The sequence below is a fragment of the Chanodichthys erythropterus genome, chromosome 3 (genome assembly GCF_024489055.1).
Source record: "Chanodichthys erythropterus isolate Z2021 chromosome 3, ASM2448905v1, whole genome shotgun sequence".
Classification (NCBI taxonomy): domain Eukaryota; kingdom Metazoa; phylum Chordata; class Actinopteri; order Cypriniformes; family Xenocyprididae; genus Chanodichthys; species Chanodichthys erythropterus.
The window spans coordinates 31,339,136-31,358,514 of record NC_090223.1 but is presented as its reverse complement, the minus strand read 5'-3'; the positions used below and the strand labels follow the sequence as shown (position 1 = coordinate 31,358,514).

General features: G+C 36.0%; 1 protein-coding gene across 1 annotated transcript; it reads right to left on the bottom strand.

Moving 5' to 3' along the window:
* Positions 1-494: 494 nt before the first annotated feature.
* Positions 495-17,821, bottom strand: slc6a16a (solute carrier family 6 member 16a). The gene is made up of 13 exons (XM_067373584.1): positions 17,460-17,821; positions 11,245-11,476; positions 11,003-11,160; positions 8,146-8,272; positions 7,348-7,353; positions 7,138-7,313; positions 6,705-6,815; positions 6,353-6,594; positions 5,574-5,754; positions 5,239-5,440; positions 4,994-5,153; positions 4,740-4,902; positions 495-2,901 (listed from the first exon to the last, which is right to left on the bottom strand). Exons 2-13 carry the CDS (start codon positions 11,474-11,476, stop codon positions 2,572-2,574), a joined length of 2,088 nt encoding a protein of 695 aa, XP_067229685.1. The 5' UTR covers positions 17,460-17,821; the 3' UTR covers positions 495-2,571.
* Between the last annotated feature and the right edge of the window lie 1,558 nt (positions 17,822-19,379).

Below are 19,379 nucleotides of genomic sequence, written 5' to 3'. Positions count from 1 at the left end.
GTTAGGGCGCAGTTTCTCAGCATGAAAGTTTGTGAGCTGTCTATCGCCACCTTGCGTTTACAAGATGTTTGCAGATTTGAGCAGTAGCCTACTAATAATTTGGCAATTCATTAATGGTAATGGATAGTAATGTTTTACCAGATAGCTTCAAATAGCCTAACATCCAAATCAACCAGTTTTATTCAAGTCAAATTCTCTCTTATTTTCATTATAACAACATAATGAATCAGCCTTATGGTCTGTATGGTTACACCAACAAACATCATTTTTAGGATATGATTAAGGATTATATCTGTCAAAAAAAAAGTTCCCTAACTTTGTACAGGTGAGTTTTTAATATATTACACATATTAAATGTTTCACAAGGGGTCGCTATGGAGTCCAAGGGAAATGTTAGAGCTGTCGAAGTTTATATTTTTTTTCCCCTTAACATTATTTAGGATTGTTCTTAAAAACATTGATTTGAGACCAGTTCTCTGTATATAACTAACATTTACTGTGAAAACTGTATAAATGTATTTGAACTTAAATCTTCAATTTTATACATAACATTACTCTTTTATGACATGCTGTTCAATATTAATGAAAAAATTAATGTGCTCTCACACCTATGACCGAAGACATTTTTTATATGGCATAGACTACAGTGATTCTTCAGCATGGCACAAAATTGCAAATGTAATTACAAACTCCTTGTTTTAATAACACATATACACACATACTCAGAAAGCAGCCACTATACTGTCATACAAAAGAAATAAATGAACAAAGAGAATACTCACAAAGGAAGTGAACATGCAAACATGCCCTGCTGTATATACACAAAACTAATCATCATCAACAGCATGAAAGTAAAAAAAAAATCTTGCATGTTTAGTCTTATGACTAAAACCTCTCTTGTGGATCAGTCTAAAATATAGACTAAAATCTTTCTGGTCAGCCTGAAACAGACCAAAAGCATTCTGAGCTTATCCCCACAAACACACACATACAAAAGGAAAAGAAAAAAAATCATCAAGGTATCATGAAATGAAGCTGCCTTCTGTATTTGTGTTCACATAACTGACTTAACCTGAGGCTCCTCATAGCATTCATTTGCTTGATCTGTTCAACATTGTTCTTCTAATATCACAGTACAATTAAACGTTATTGCATATGAACCCTTTTCTCCCTGTGCAGTCATAGTTTGGCATTGTAGAGTCATTGCTTAAATTGCATTGTATTGCGTGTTATGTTTTTAATTGCAGCATGTGTGGCAGTAATTCTGCAAACGTCTCATTTCTTAGTGTTCATGCATGTCTCCTGAAGCAGCACAATGGCTAAAGACACAATAACGCAATCTTTTTTAATAATTCTGTGGTGTCGGACTAGTTTACCTGCTGTGTGGTCAAAACATAAAAATAAAAAACATATATGTAGATACTTTTGGAGCCGATGCTTCCTGTTGGACAAAGTTACTTTAACCTAATATTTGTGCAATCAGGTTGATAGTCAGGTCATTTGTGACCTGTGGCTTTCCTAAAAAAAAAAAAAAGGCATTTTAACGTCACTGAAAACTACAAAAATAATTAATTTACTTGATTCATGTTAGATATAACTGTTGACATTTCCCATAGCTCTATTAATAATAATAATAATAGTAATAACATACAATGCAATTTTCTTTTGATATTACAACCAGTTACAGGCTAAAACTAACTTATAAGTTAATGGTTAATAGTTTCATACTCAAAGTAACATTTTTAACCTCTAAATAGTATCTTCTTTGCAGAAAATGTTAGTATTCTAGTAATATGGATAATTCTGATATATTTTTTAAACCTTCTAACAGTCTTCCACCATCTGTTTTTTTTTAAGGTTTCATTTGTTCACATTAGTTAAGTTAACATGAACTAACAATGAACAATACATCTGCAGCATTTATTAATCTTAGTTAATGTTAATCTCAACCATTTCTAATAATTTAAATAATCTAAATATGAAGAAATCTAATAATTCTAATCATTTTTAAGATACAAAGTTGTAAATGTGAACTAACATGAATATAAACAGTTCACTTTCAAAACTGTATCTTGGATTGATGCTATTCAAGGGAACTAACATTAACAAAGGTTAATAAATGCTCTAAAAATATATTGCTCATTGTTAATCTTACCAGAGGCATTACCTAATGTTAACAAATGAAACCTTATTGTAAATGTGTACCCTATTTTGCTTGAGTTACTGTAGTAATTCAAAAATGTTTTATTCTAGATGACATGAGTATAACTGCTGTCCTTTGGAGAAGCTGTAATCTGAAGTGTGGATACTCATTAAGAGGCACTTTTGGTACAAGCCATATCACTTAGCCCAAGTACACGTAGGGATTCAAGAACAAAGCAATTCAATGATTGGTGCACTCGCAAAAAGTGTCCCTCTTAAATAGGGCCGCATATTTTTCATGAATGTTCATTAGCATAATGAGAATAAATGGAGTCTCTCTCCCTCCACTCCATTAAACAATTCCAATACTGATGAATAAATAGTCTTGTCATTTTCTGCTCAAACACCTGTTTATCTCCATTTTGTCCCTTACACCCCGGTGTCGTCTTCTTCCTCTCCATCTTCCTGTTGCGGGAGTAGCCTGTAGTGTTCAGCACCCAGTGGAAGGAAGGTGGACCGGGGCCGATTTCTGTCTTCATCCACTGGGGAGTCGTGATTATTTGGCTCTGGCTCATCAGAATTGCATTTGTAGTATCGCTCTCTTGGAGGCTCAACTTCACCTTCCTCCACTGGTAGGCTCAGCCCCCCTCTGAGGAAGGAGAGCAGGTAGCCAATGGGCACCGGGAGAGATGCTATGATGATTAGCATGGACAGCATGATCAGAGCCCATCCAGGATACTCGAGGCTAGCTTCAGAACCCTGACAGAGAGAAATACAGCTCATCAAAACCACGGTAGATAATCTGTAGCAAATATGTTTGTGGGGTCCAAAACAACAATGGAGCCCACTGACTTTCAGTGTACACTACAGTTTAATTTTTCATGTTTTTTTTTAAAGGAAATTAATAAATTTTTTCAGCAAAGACATTAAAATGACCAAAAGTGAGTTTATAATGTTACGAAAGTGACATTTCAAATAATTGCTGTTCTTTTGAACTTTCTATTCATAAAATTATCCTGAAAAAAAAAATTCAAGAATTGTAACTAAAATATTAAGCAGCACAACCATTTTCAACATTGACAATAATAAATAATTCTTGAGCACCAAAGCAGCATATTTAAGGAAGATTAGAAAAAAGTCGTAATTTAACGAACTTGTTCTCGTAATTTAATGACTTTTTTCTCATAAATTTAATGAGTTTATTCTCAACATTTTATCTTGCCATTTTTCTCGTAATTTAACATTTTCCTTATAATTTAACGAATTTGTTCTCGTAATTCAAAGGTACAATATGTACAATTTTTGCAGTAAAATATCCAAAAACCACTAGGCTAGTGTTATATATTTTGTCCAGCTGATTACTAACAATATCTCTAATGTTTTCAACTACTTGTAAATCATGAGAAAATTCCCATTCTAAACAGTGACACGGGGCAGTGCAGTCGCCTGTCAATGACGTCAGTTACCTTTGTTACCGCCTTTACTGACGTAGAAACCACATGACAACAGTGCCGTGGACAAATGCGGAAGTAGTGTCTAGCGTCCAAACCACTAGCTTGCTTCAAGCAGTTCCTTATTTACTTCTTGCACGTTTTATGGTGGATTGTGTTACTTATTTATGGAACATAATTACTGTTTACCATCTGCCGCTGGTTCTGCCGACAAGAACAGCTCCTGTAAACTCATGACCGGAAAAGCGGAAGCGGCGCCGGCGACTGTGTCATAATAAAAGTCCCGCTGCTCGTGAGGCGTGTGTTGATCAATCGCTCCAGCTCCTCGTTCAGCTCCCGCAACACTCGGTCCTGCTCTGCTTCATACTACAGTAACGTTAATAATCACATCCACGAACATGAGTTCTTCCAGACTCCAATCCCTATTTTTTTGCACCGTCCGTTGAGATGGAGACCACATGTCCCAAGTTTCCGCTCTAAAACTTGGCGTCATCAAACTACGCCTTTGTTTTCAATAGGCTTCTAGCGACCTCTAGCAAAAAAAATATCACAAATTGTACCTTTAACAACTTTTTTCTCGTAATTTAATGACTTTATTCTCAACATTTTATCTCGCCTTTTTTCTCGTAATTTAATGATTTTTTTCTCATAATTTAATGACTTTATTCTCAACATTTTATCTAGACTTTTTTCTCATAATTTAACAACTTTAATCTCGGGATGGTTTTATTTTTTTATTATTGCTTGGCCCTAATCCTCTTCCGTACATATTAGAATGATTTCTGAAGGGTCACTGAAGACTGAAGACGAAAATGCAGCTTTGTCATCACAGGAATAAATTACATTTTAAAATATATTCAAATAACATTTCACAATATTACTGTTTCTACTGTATTACTGATTAAATAAATGCAGCCTTGATAACCAAACTTTTCAAAAATTTGTATATGTAAAAAAAACAAAAAAAAAAAAACAAGACATTTTTCAAAATATATAAAAAGTCATACAGGTTTTTAAAGACAGGAAGGTGAGTAAATGATGAGAAAACTTGTAATTTTGAGAGCTCTCCCTTTCAGGTTATCACCATTCATTATTTCATTTTTAGACAAAGGTTAGTCCATAATGTTATTTCAGTTTGTATAATACCGTGGTGTGGTTCCAGGCTGTGTAAGTGGGCCGTTTGAAGACCATGCGGAGAAGACTAGCAGCCAGCAGTCCCACCATGCCGAACAGGCACACATACTTCCACAAATAGCGATAAACCACCGGAGGGCGCCAGTGTAGCATCACCTCCACATCATCCAAGAAACTGCAGAACAGCAAATGAAAGGAGGTCCCACAAACAGTATTAACTTCAGCAAAATCAGCATATAAATCAACGATTTTACATTTAATCTCACCGATCAGCACCGTAAACCCACGCCACGCTGACCGTTTCAAAGATGACCACGACAATCAGCGGCAATGTTGCAGAATAATCGTCAAACATGGTCACAAAATAGTTGCCACTTCTTTGAGTGAAGAGCAGGCCAATGAAGAAGCCCAGGACACAGCTACACACTGCATGTTATACAATGATACAGCCAAGTTACATGACAGCTAAGGCACAACATCCTTTAGTATTAGCACGTCTATTTGAGTGTACCCGTCAGCATGGTCTTGTGGCGCCCCAGCACTCTGAAGTTGTCCATGAGTGGGGTAAGAATCCCCTGCATGGTGCCAAACATGGTGGAGAGACCCAAATTCAGCAGCATGAGAAAGAACAAAGCAGACCAAAATGGACTTGCAGGAAACAACGCCATCGCCTCCGTAAATGCTATAAACGCCAAACCCGTGCCCTCCACTCCCTGAGAGAAAGAGAAACAGCATAGATGGATGGACTCTCACAACCAGATATAATTTTTACTATGACAGTGACATACATTTAACTGAGTAGTAATAGAATATGATCTGAAGTGCATACACATATGTTAACCCTACCTTGCTCATTTCTCTTTCCAGGTCACAGTCAGTGATGTTTGATCCTAACAGGCTTCCATAGTGGCTGTACCATTCTCTGTAGTCATGAAGAAACACTGATTTGGGGTCAGACATGTTGAACCATGGCCACCAATGCTGCGATGAACCTGTTGGTGCCATTTCTGCCATCCTGGCCACATTACTGCAAAGTGACATTAATTGAAATACCAATATGAAGAAATGATAAAAATATTAATGTAATATAGAACAATTTATAGTAACAGTTAGCAGGATTTATTATATGCAGTTTAGTTTGAGGGTACAAAAATGATGAAGATGAATAAAAGGATGCATTGTTGAAAAGCTTACACAATATACAACAATCATTGCTATGTATATTACACTATTGTTCAGTCACATTGTTTTTTTTAAAGAAATAAATACTTTTTGAAGCTGTTCACATTGTAAACACTTCTTCCGGGTTCTACAGTTCATTATTGGCTGGTTCGTTTTTTGTTTTGTTTTTTGCGCAAAAAAAAAGTTTGAATAAAAGTTTGTATAATATATGTGTGAGTAATGTATGTAATTAATATGTATAAATACACACAAATTAATGTATATATTTAAGAGAAATATGTTATTTATGTACAAAAAGTCTTACGGGTGTGGAACGTCATGAAGGTGAGTAATTAATGACAGAATTTTTATTTTCGGGTGAACGAACCCTTTAAAGGTGAGAATTTAAATACAATCGTATTTCAAGCTAAATAGAAAGAAAACGAACACAGATTCTTACTTACGTTGCAACACAATCCAGAGCAATGTTCTTGGCTCTGAAACCAAGGACCACAAAGACAACCAGAGAGGCCAACACTGAGGTCATGAAGTTGATGGCAGAGACCATGATGGCGTCCCGGTGGCAGTTGTTATGTACAGGGTTATAGGATGAATAAGCGATCACAGAGCCGTAACCCAAACCCAGTGCAAAAAACACCTGTGTGGCAGCCTGACGCCACACCTGCACTTCCCCCCAAATCTCTAGCTAATACAGAGAGAAATACTGTATGATTACAAAATCACATTTAAATATAGCATGTTTTTACATGCCTTTCAATTGCAATTTATGGGAGTAGTGTGAGCTCCTGTTGTCACCTTAGGATAAAACATATATTTGATGCCGTCTATAGCCCCGTCCAACATGAGCCCTCTGATGAGAAAACAGATCAGCACAGCGTAAGGGAACACGGAGGAGAAATACATCACCTAGAGAAAAAGAATGGACAAATCTTTTTTTATTGATTGGCTTCACTAACATTTACTGATTCATTTCATTTCAACAATTTTGAATACAGTGTAGGAACAAAATGTCTAGTAAAACCTTACAAGGATAGTGAAACACCCTACATTATGAGGAAAATGACTTGATAAACAATTAAAAAATATTTAATTTTTGACAATGTAGAAATGCAAAAAGGTTTGTGTGAGGGTTAGGGGATAGAAAATATAATTAACTCAGTTACAAACAGAAGATGTAACAGAAAAGTCCTTACCAAGATTGAAAAACAAACTTGTGTGTATTTTGTACCTTGGCAGAAGACTTGATGCCCTTGATCATTGCGAGACACACTATCGCCCAGGCTGCAAGGAGGCAACCGGTCATGATGGGGTTAAACTCTCCCGACTGATCTATGGAGTCTGAGATATCCAGAGCCTTCCTGAACCAGAAATATGAGGTAGGAGAGCTCGCTGCACATTCCTTCACTAAGACAGGAAGATGAGATCAACACAGCCGTACATAAACCTTTTTGTATCATATACACGCAACATACAAAGTGTGTAATTATGAGGGATGTGCATGAGTAACTGACTAGTGGAGTGCTCATTCTGTACTAATCATTTGACACTAGTCAATTTTTAGATAGGATAATTTTCCTTTGTGCATCTGTCTGACTTAGGCAACAACGAAATGTTCTCTTCCATTAAATCCCTCAAATCAAGTTTGAATGCAATGAGTTTTGCTGTTGTTTTTAAAGCTTGATGTTTTCATTAATGCATTTTGTTCCTTTCATTTTTTTTTAAACGTACATTACCATTCAAAATTTTGGGATCGGTAAGATTTTTTTTAATGTTTTTAAAAGAAGTCTCTCGTTTTTACCAAGGCTACATTTATTTGATCAAAGCGAAAACAATAATATTGTGAAATATTATCATAATTTAAATATATTTTAATGTAATAATTCCTGTGATGTCAAAGCTGAATTTTCAGCATCATTACTCCAGTCTTCAGTGTCACATGATCCTTCTGAAATCATCCCAATATGCTGATTTGATGCTAAAGAAACATTTACAATTATTAACAACGTTGAAAAAAGTTGCCCTGCTTAATATTTTTGTGGAAACCGTTATAATTTTTTTTTCAGGATTCTGATGAAAAGAAAGTTCAAAAGCATTTATTTGAAATAGAGATCCTTTTTTTTAAACAATATAAAAGTCTTTCCTTTCACTTTTCATCAATTACATGTGCCCTTGGTGAATAAAAGTATTAATTATTAAAAATTGATTCTAAGTGATTTTGTGTATGTGAACAAAATACCTGTCTGGTTTGAGATCATATCTACAGGACACTGTTCCCATGGCAATGGATACTGGAATGAATTCCCCATATAGAACAGAGACCAGGCAATGATCACATTATAGTACAGGGCCACAAAGAAACAAACCTGAGGGGGAAAAAAGTATTATGACTTCTTAAGTCTGTACAGAAGTATGATTAAAGACCAAAAAGAGTGTTAGTATCTTCACTTGTTCCATTACTGAAAGGCAAAAAAAAAAACAAAAAAAAAAAACAACTCTCCAATTGTATAAGATGCCAACGTTGTAGAACTTCTGCCATCTGATCTTACTGATGAGCTGATAATGCTATCATACAGCAACACATGTACAAATGCACACAGGAAATCCACTTATATACTCATACAGGGAGGAAATACTCCTCCTCCCCACATACAAACACATAATATACGTCAACATGTATGTATGATTGCAAACATTTTAGAAAAACTTCTCACAACAACATTTTTTAAGGCAGTCTAAAAAAAGAAAAACTACTGCATCTTTTTTTTTTTTTTTTTTGACAATTCTAGACAGCATGAGACAAATATTTTTCTCAAAAATGTCTAATTTTAATTTGTCAGTCAAAAATATTTGTGGCTTTTTTGTCTGTGAGCAAGACACATTTTCTGTTGAAACTGAAGCTCATAAATCAAGTTAAAAGAATCCCATGCCGTGTAACCACATGAGACCTTACAGCTAATTTTAAATATAAACTCACCATTAATATCTCTGAAAAAATGTCAAACTATTTTTGTCCGTCTTTGTTATACTGTCTACTATGCACCAGAAAAAACGGGTAATAAAAATAACTATGCTGTGAACCAGGTTTACACCTTGAATACTTCATGTTAAATTATGCTAAAGCAAATAATGTTTCATTGTAAAATAAATATACTAAACTGTCTTCAATTACTCTTTTTTTTTACTATATAAATTTATTTTAGTTACATAACCTTGAACACAGATGTATACTTTCTAATCACTAACCCCACCCTGAAACACCCTCTCCAGAATATATATATGTAAGCAGTAAGGTACTAGAGGCTGTGCTGTATCATGAATAAGTCATGGCTGAAGGGCGTTGTTAGGGACGAAGCTAAGTGCCTGCAAACCGCTTCAGCGTGACTTATTCATGATACAGCACTAGCCTCGAGTACCTTATTGGTTTTATTAAACGGTTACCACACAATATAAATATTAAACCCAAAAATAAATATTAATGCAACTTGAATTAAACTTTTACCAAAGCCTTCCTTCCGCCTGAAAAAATTGAACAGCAACAGAAGTTACATTATTAGGCCATTAGATGGCAGCAAGGACAGTCTTTATGAGTGTGTCAGTCAGTAGTGAAGACTTTTACATTGAAAAGACTGAATTGTTGTGAACACGGAACAAGACACAACTTACAAATGCTTTGACTAGCGCTGTCAGTCACGGGAAAACACACAGACTGAAGTACTTTAAGTCTTTGGTTCTTTTAATTGTGATGATTTTGGCTCACATTTAACAAAAAAACACCAATTCTCAATAAATTAGAATACTTCATAAGATCAATAACATTTTTTTTTTAAAAATTAGTGAATTGTTGGCCGTCTGGAAAGTATGTTCATTTACTGTATATGTACTCAATACTGGGTTGGTCCTCCTTTTGCATGAATTACTGCATCAATGCGGCATGGCATGGAGGCAATCAGTCTGTGGCACTGCTCAGGTGTTATGGAAGCCCAGGTTTCTTTGACAGTGGCCTTCAGGTCATCTGCATTGTTTGGTCTGGTGTCTCTCATCTTCCTCTTGACAATACAATCTGTGTCTCTCCACTCTTCCTCCAGACTCTGGGAACTTGATTTCCAAATGAAATGCAAAATTTACTTTCATCTGAAAAGAGGACTTTGGACCACTGAGCAACAGTCCAGTTCTTTTTCTCCTTAGCCCAGGTAAGACGCTTCTGACGTGGTCTTTACTTAAGAAGTGGCTTGGTACGTGGAATGTGACAGTTGTAGCTCATTTCCTGAAGACGTCTGTGTGTGGTGGCTCTTGATGCATTGACTCCAGCTTCAGTCCACTCCTTTTGAAGCTCTCTTAAGTTCTTAAATCGGCTTCGCCTGACAATCTTCTCAAGTCATTCCTTTCACTTGTACACCTTTTCCTACCACACTTTTTCCTTCCAGTTAACTTTCCATGAATATGCTTTGGCACAGCACTCTGCGAACAGCCAGCTCTTTCAGCAATGACCCTCTGTGGCTTACCCTCATTGTAGAGGGTCTTCATGATCATCTTCTGGATAACTGTCAAGTCAGCAGACTTCCCCATGACTGCTGTTGGGATTACTGACCTAAACCCAGTATGTATACCCTGAGAATGGTAACCTAATAGATCTTGAAATTAAATATTCTAATAACTTGAGATACTGATTTTTTGATTTTGATGAGCAGCAAGCTGTAACCATCAAAATGAATATGATATTCTAATTTATTGAGATGCACCTGTATATGACTGAGCTGAAGGAAAATGTTAAATCTGAATGCAGGTAATAAACTCGCTCACTCAACCTCTTTCTCACAACATTCTTCTATATAATACAGTAAGCTTCAAATGAACAATATCAACAGAGAACAAACAGTTTACGCTGCTAAGAGTGGTTGCTAAGTGTGTTGTGTAGTGATACACAGAACCGTTGGGTGAAGCGGTCATAGTCGTGGTTTATCGTGGTGAATAAAACACAGCTATTGACCAATCAGAATCAAGGACAGGAACTAACCATTTTATAAATGAACATAAGCCCAATGTTATAATGAAATAGAACAATATAATGCAGAAATTGTTTATATGTGTTTTACCATGCAGCTGGAGTAGCCGATGCCTGCGAGGCGAGGCGAGATGTGTTTCCAGACCCCGATGCTGCCCTGACGGATACTCTGTCCAGCAGCTAGCTCCATGAAGAACAGAGGAACCCCGATAATGAGCAACAGCATCACGTACAGTAACATAAAGGCACCTGAAGAAAGAGAGTGTGCAATTACATTACCATTCATTCAATAGCATAAACACACATACTTATAATAAACAAAAAAGTACCCACCTCCTCCATTTTGGTGGCAGAGGTAGGGAAACCTCCAGACATTGCCCAGGCCAACGCTAAAGCCCACCTGGGCGAGCACATACTGCAGCTTACTGTCCCATGCTGGCCTGTCGTCCTCCTGCCCATCAGCACCAACAGACCTGACTTCATCATCCGCCGACACCAAAGCCACGTCTGATCGGCTCTCGGCCAACACACTCCCATCCTCATTCGTCAATGGCGGCTTCTCCATCTAGAAAGGGCACAATATTTGTCACTGAATATTGGAGAACATGGACAACTTCCAGTCAGTGTTATTTTAGTTGTAGTACAGTATTTATAAATATTTTCAATTATCCAGTTTTTGTTTTAACTTTGTAAAATTACGAAAAATTTAAGCTAAATGTGCTTTTATCATTTTTATGTTTTATTGTAAAATGTCTATTTTTCCATTTATTTTTTTTCCAGTTTTAGTACTTCAACTTATTTTAATTCAGTTAGCTGCCAAGGCAACATTTCCCATTTTAAAATTTAAGTTTAAGTTAAGTTTTCATCTAATATTTATATTTTATTTCAGAATGAACAAAAACTTTTTTAAAAAATGTTTTAGTTATCAATAACACTGCTTCCAGTATAGCTCCTTGTTTTAACCATCATGGGTGAATGATGAATTGATTCTTTTTTGACTTTCCTTTCAAGTTCTCAGCAATTATGTCAACATAAGATCTAAAATAGTGATATACAATAGAAATGTAACAAATGTTAAAAAGACGTGCTCTACCAACAGAAGAGAAGGTGCAACCAAAAAGTGAGTGTTGTACCTTTTTTCAGTTCATATACAATAGAAAAGTATCGGAATTCAACATGTTTCTGAGTCAACATATGTGCACAGTGTGTGAAGACACTTTCTTGGACAAGTACACCCAATTCGCAGAAAACCATGGGGATCCGCTAACCCTTTATTTCTTTTTATCTAGCTAGCTCTTTGCTTCACTGTATTTACTTCTCTCGTTTCCCTCAAACTCTCTCCCTCTTCCCTGGAGAGAAGTGAATAGTTTCATTGTGCTCTTTATGTAAGTTGGAGCTTGTCAAGTCAAAAAGTCAGGTCCACCTTGCCATCTCCCTCCTTCCCTCCAGCTATCACTTTTCTTCTCACTTCAAGGTAAACAGAAGATTATGGTGTAGAATGTACAACACTGAGAACAGAAAACCAGAGTGAAGAGAATGTAGAAAGGATAAATAAATTAGTTGTCTTACATTATTACCATGTAGGTTCACATACTTGTTTTATTCAACATCAGGATGTTACACTACACTCTTAAAAAGGGGGTTTTGCAGTGATGCCATAGAAGAACCATTTTTTGGTTCCCTAAAGAACCTTTCAGTGAACAGTTCTAAAGGGAACCATTTCTTCTTAGTGTGAAAAACATTTTAATAATCTAAAGAAACCTTTTTCATTATAAAGAATCTTTTGTCCAATGGAAAGGTTCCAAGAATGTTAAAGGTTCTTTATGGAACCATCAATGCCATTAAAAAATGTTTTTTAAGATTGTAGGTAAAAAAATAAATAAATAAAAAAACGTACTTTTCTGTGCATTATAAAAAAAAAAACTTTAATAATTTATTATTAATGTCTTTTTTTATTATTATAAAATGAGTTTGAAAACTTTGTGTGTGAAAACTTTCACTCCTTATTTGTCACTGAACTGTACAGTACATCTAAATCTCTTTATCTTAGAAATAATCCAGACATTCACCAGTGGAGATAAAAAGCTCAGCTGAACACAGACAAAAGACAAACATGGAAGTGCGTATTTCAAAAATCGGTCTTGTTAATTTAGCAAGCAATACATGTTTGCAACTTTGCAAACAGAGGGCAACCACAACTACAGCACCAGAGTCCCATTGGTTTAAAACTAATTTTGATAAAAAAACAAAAAAAACAAAACTGTAATTCACAAGAATTTTTTTGATTGTGAAACACACAACCAGGCCTGTACAAGAAACTTTAGGCCAGGTAATTGCTGGAAATAAAAAAGCTAGTTTTTGTAGCTAGTTTTCTAGCTAGGGCTCCAGACAGAAGTAAAACACGACATTGCATAACTGATGCAAAAACAATTAAAATAACAATTGAAAATCATTTTATTCTATATAATATGCAAATGTGGAAATATTTCACACCAAAGCACCATTCAAAAACACTGATATAATTGATTATATATTTGATTTATATTCAAATATATTTTACTAATAATTTTATAGTAACTAGTTTAGTTTGCTAATTTAAAGTGAAAAGCACTTCAAGAGCTGTAATATAAACTGTAAAGTGCTCATGTAACCTCATGTAAGTCCACCAAGTAAAGTCATTCTTCACAGAGCAGTATTTTATGAGCAATATAGAGAAAATCTGAGGGGAAAAAAAGAATATATGCATAAACTTTTGTTAAAAACGAATTCATTTATATTTCTCTTTTCTTACATTTTTTAAATATCACAAAAAAAAGATAAGTACTATACAAATACATGAAAAATCTTGTTTTATAGTAAAATATTTGGTAAATGTATATAAATACATTTTTCAAAAATTTTGGCTTAGTACAATGACTTTATAAAAAGATAATGCAACAGATGTGCTGCATGGGGTGTAAATTCAGTCTCTGTGCTCTTTGGATACGAGGGAAAAATGTATCCTTATAATAGAAGGTAATCCAAGGCACTCGAATCAAGCGAAAAGTAATGTTAAAAAGCCTTTATTTCATCTTGGCTGTTACTTAAAAACAGGTGATACACACAAGCTGCACACCTACGCATTGCGGCTTTTGCCTTCGTCAGGGTGTGAACAGCAAACACATTGAAAGTTCATCTTGAGCAGCAGTTAATTAGTCTAATAACAATCACCTGGTTATGCTACTTCAGGGAAACAAGAGTGAAAGAATTTTAAAGATTACATATCATTCTATATCAAACACTGTGTACACCATAATTGAAATGAAAAAGAGAGAGAGAAAAAAAAAAGTATCACAATACTAATGGTGTCACAAATCAAATAACATTATAATTTTTATTTCTAAAATACAAAGATCATTCAAACATTTTGTTACAAAAATGGTACAAAGTTTGTTTTTTCTCTCTTTTTCATTTTTCAAAAATGTAATGGGTCTGTATACATGAAAATATATAGTTATTTCATGAAAGGGGATCATCATATTTGCAGGCAGGGCTTAAAATAAAAGGGATAGTTCACCCAAAAATGAAAATTCTGTCATTAATTACTCACCCTCATGTCGTTCGGAACACAAATTAAGATAATTTGATGAAATATAAGAGGTTTTTTTTATCCTCCATTGAAAGCAACGAAATTACCACATTCACTGTCCAGAAAAGTCATCATTAAAATAGTCAAAGTGACTGCAGTGGTTCAAGCGTAATGTTATGAAGAGACGATAATACTTTTTGTACGCAAAAACAAAACTAAAATAACGACTTTATTCAACAATTTTTCCAACACAGTTGGCACAGTGCTATGTCTTAGTGTTTACACCGGCTCATTATTGGCCAGCTCCTACATCAGCATGACACGCATGCCTCGTGCTGCTCACGAGATCAGGCGTTGACCAATACGGAGCCACCATTCGGACCAAGAACCTGGAAGCGCTGCAACGAAAATAGTGGAGTAGAATGACAAGGGAGAGACGAATTTGTTGAATAAAGTCATTATTTTTGTTTTGTTTTTGCACACAAAAAGTATTCTCGTCGCTTCATAACATTAATGTTGAACCACTGCAGTCACCGTTGACTATTTTAACAATGTTTTTACTACTTTACTGAACACTGAATGTGGTAATTTCATTGCTTTCAATGGAGGATGAAAAACCTCTTGGATTTCATCAAAAAATATCTTAATTTGTGTTCTGAAGACTGAAGGTCTTACAGATGTGGAACGACACGAGGGTGAGTAATTAACGACAGAAATGTCATTTTTGGGTGAACTAACCCTTTACACTCGCCAAACGCTAAATGTGAGTAAAAATTTGTGTTGGCGAGTATATGATATGGTGTCAGTCGCCATATGGCCGGTAACATTTTTATGAATTCTACCACAATGTCATGAAAACATGAACATGAACAAATCTCTGTACAGTTGATGGGTCAGAGCTGCATCATCACGAATATTTAAGCCTTTCCAATGTAAATATTCAAGCGTTAGCCTAGAACACGCAAAGGGCATGTTATGTGGGAAGGTTAACATTCAAAACATCTGAATCATGTGCTCTGAAAGCCGTGTTTCAGACAGCTTGCAAATACTAAGCTGAGCTCCCTTTAATGCCTTCCTGTGCTTCAATGGACAAATTCACACGAAATTATATAAAAAAAATTCCCGATTATGTCTTCGAATGCTGCATTCTCTCTTAAAGTTACAGCATCCTAATAATCCTACTGCTGTGCAGTTTTTAATCTTAACCAAACAAAGGAAAAAAAAAAATCACTCACTGCTCTTGAACTTTAAAAATGATATGAAGATTATGCAGTGTTATTTATTTGATTAGACTACTGTCATAACTGCCTGTTTTTGTTTCATAGCTGGTAAAAAATAGTTTTGGCTGGTACAATTTCTTAAGTCACCGACCATTGGTAAGGTGTTGCAAAAAGTTAGTTTTAGGCCCCTTTTGTGGTATTTAAAAGGCATTAAAAAGGTTGAAAACCCCTGAACTGGGGCATGACATAAAGACATGCGTCTGCATACAGTTTCACAGCTAAAGAGGCCATGTGGGTAACTGCAGACATGAAACAGTCGGGTCCAGCAGTATTTGCCCACCGTCTGAGGAAGGGCCCAGCTCGGGGATCTATGTGCTCTCCACTGTGAGAGTGGAAAAGTACAGATGTCCAAAACTTTCTCTAGCAAAGAGAGAGTGAGAGAGTGTGTGAGAGAAGGAGAAAGAGGTGTGTTGCTGCGTCAGAGCTGGAGCAGCAAGTCATTCTTAGTTGACTGACAGGCGGTCTTTGTGAGGTGGAAAGTTTTCAAGGTGTCCGATGCCTCTATGATGATCTTGTGACAGGGGAAAAATAAACATGCTTCTTGTCTTTCTCTACTCCGTGTCCTCACATATCTAGGTAGTAGTTTAGAATGGCTAAAATGTCAAATTACACAATAAAGACAGATAAAAAAGTCAAAGTAGTGGGAAAGTGAACAGATTTTCTTTGCCTCTTTGTTATTTCTACAAATGCCTTTTCTACGAGTGCCAGTGACCTTCCCACTCAACCCGTTATTTGATTGGCTGTGCCATTTCTCTTTGCCAGTCTCAGTTGATTTCACTTATGCCATGCATGGGAACACATAACTATATGTGTAGACAGTATCTACACAGCATCAAAGCCACTCATTATTTAACTGAAATGTTGAAACATTGCTCTCGCTCTCCACGTGGGTACCCGCACTGTTTATTCATGTCACCTTGAAAGAAGCAGAAGCTTACTTGTGTTTCTTATCTCTAACTTAACCTAAAACACAACTTTACATATTCTCAAACGACACAAGTCCAAAGTTATGATAAAACAAAATGTTTTTCTCTTTGCAACAAATGCTCATCTTTATGTTTTTGAAATATAAATCGGCCTACATTATGTTTTTCCAAATTATCTGAATTGTGATGCATTTTGGTCAATTTCTGTTTCTTTTATTGTGCTATATTTTAACTTGATTGTTTGGCAATGTAACATGCTTTATTTGTGAACTAATTTATGCAAAACTAAAATACCCAAGGTATATTTTTGGCTGAAATTTATGCAACATCACCAGCTTGGTGCAAATTTGGCAGCTGACAGTATTTCAGGAACATGCCATTCCAGTCAACCAGGAATATATTTCTCACCCCAATGAGTGAATCAATGAGTGTAAATACATTAGATATTTTCACTCATCGATTCAACTGCAAATAAACAGTAAAACCTGATTAAACTAGACAAAATTGATCAGATAAACAAAGATATTGGCAGTTGAATGTATAAAAGAAAACAAGCATTGACCTAGATCAAACTTATGCCAAAAGCAAGTCTCAACAACTGCAACTGGACACATTTCGCTAGTTTATTGTTGGGTTTTTGGGGATAGAAACCGATAAACAAGAACCTCCAAAGCAAACAAACACATATAAAATAACTCCTGACACTCAAATGAAAAGTTTTCGGTTGCAGTTCATGAAAAGAAAACTTGCAGCAACACATTCTTCGACTCTTACCTTGCAGCCCGTTTCAGGGGGAGTTACCCTGTAGTAGATTTTTTTTTGTTTAAACCGTATCTTAAACTGACAGGCTCTGCGTTATCGATTCGGGTAATAATCCAGTCGTTCAGACTCACTGTAATATTTTTATCCCACTCTTGGGGTGGTCGGGAGATCGCCACGTTGGAGGGCTCCTAATGTACAACTTTGGTAAAAGGCAAATGTAACGCCAGACCCTGAAGTTAAGCGCTCTGTCATTGGAGATCTACTCGTGAGCTGTTTTAAATACACTGTAACGAAGCCCACCCCCTTCTTGACAGCTCTTTGTGTCACATTACAGAACACGCGGAGCTCCCCTTCTGGGGTCTGCACTCGTCCCTTAAATATCTGATTTATAAAACATTTTGAAGTGTATAAAACCGCCTAAACTGTTATTATATCCCATAGGGCGCTTATGTGGGCAGCAAAGCGAGAGTTATTCGTGGTAACGCATGACTGCTAAGCTCCACCTCGCGCTCCGCCTCTTGTTTATATTTTGGGAAAGCGCACTGCTCTTCACGTGCGTTCAGAGCCCACTGGTCTATAGAAAGGCTGTGGAGAAGTAAAGATAGTGCATGTGCTACAATAGTAGAAGAGCAGAGACATCTGGCTCTAGAGGTGACTGTTACATAACATTACTAATTTCTGCCAAGAAATATGAGAGGCCAAATAGAAGACCCATTGCACTTGCTTAACACACGAGGGCGCCATCGCCTTTCCGTAGGACCTCTAGTAGTCTTACATTTTGATCATGTATAAAAGTCGTTGTTATTTGGTGCTGAAGAAATCCCCTTGCCAGAAAATAAGAACATTGCCAATAAGAAACTTTTTATATGAAATATAGTGTAGGACACTTCTGCAGGACTTTAATGGGTTCCTTTTCAGGTCTATATGGGAATTCAATGTGATATTTTTAAGAAGTACACTTCTCCACTGTATTTCTTTCACTAAACAGTAAAAAGTTCTTTACTAAAGTACTTTAGATTGTGTCTTGCAGTTTGCTCAAGCTATTCTCAATGTAGAGATTGTTAAGAGAGTTTCAATGTGTTAACCTGCGGTAACATTAAACAACAAGGCTTCTCTAGAGCTGGTGGAGGCAGCAGAGCAATTTTAGTCATATTATGAACACAGCATTAGTGTGCCACTTGCTAATGGATTGATGAAACAAAAGACAAATCAACAAATGCTTATTGTTCTGTTTTTTAATGTCATTATTTTCATCATTTCATTTCATTGAATCTTTCTACTTTAATCACTTCATTACTGTTTTTTTTATTATTATATTCAGATTATATTCATTACAGGCTTTCACCTTTTGACAGCTTGCATTCATCTGCACATTTCTGGGAAATGGCCTTCCTAATTACACTCAATTAGGATTTATTTGTGATGTAGCCTGTAAGGTAAAGAAATAATGAGAACATAAGTTTACAGATGTATGGTATTGGGCATCTCTGTTCACAGCAGAACCTCTCTATTGCGAGGCTGTGCCTGTAAAACTATTCACTTGAACCCATGCAGACTCTCGAGGGATGAAAATATCTGAGGAAATGTTTCAGTAGGAATACGCACTAATGACGTCAGACACTTTTTGAGACTCCAGTTTAGACTTTGCTGCTTTTTCCTTGAAGGCACTGCGACATTTTCCAGTGTAACAGTGTGCTCTTCTTTCAAACACTGAAATCCGGAGGTCTTTTGTGGCTTTCTGTCCAATTTACATGAGCAAACTGTTGTTCTGATGAATGTGCTGGGGCCAATTCTCACCTGAAAACAGTGATCAAACAATGAAACAAAAACAGAATTAAAAGGTGCACTCAGTGATATTTTGTTGATGAAACCTATAAGTGTAGATTCAGAATCACCCAAAAGCGATAGTTAGAGATGCCATTGTAGGAAGCA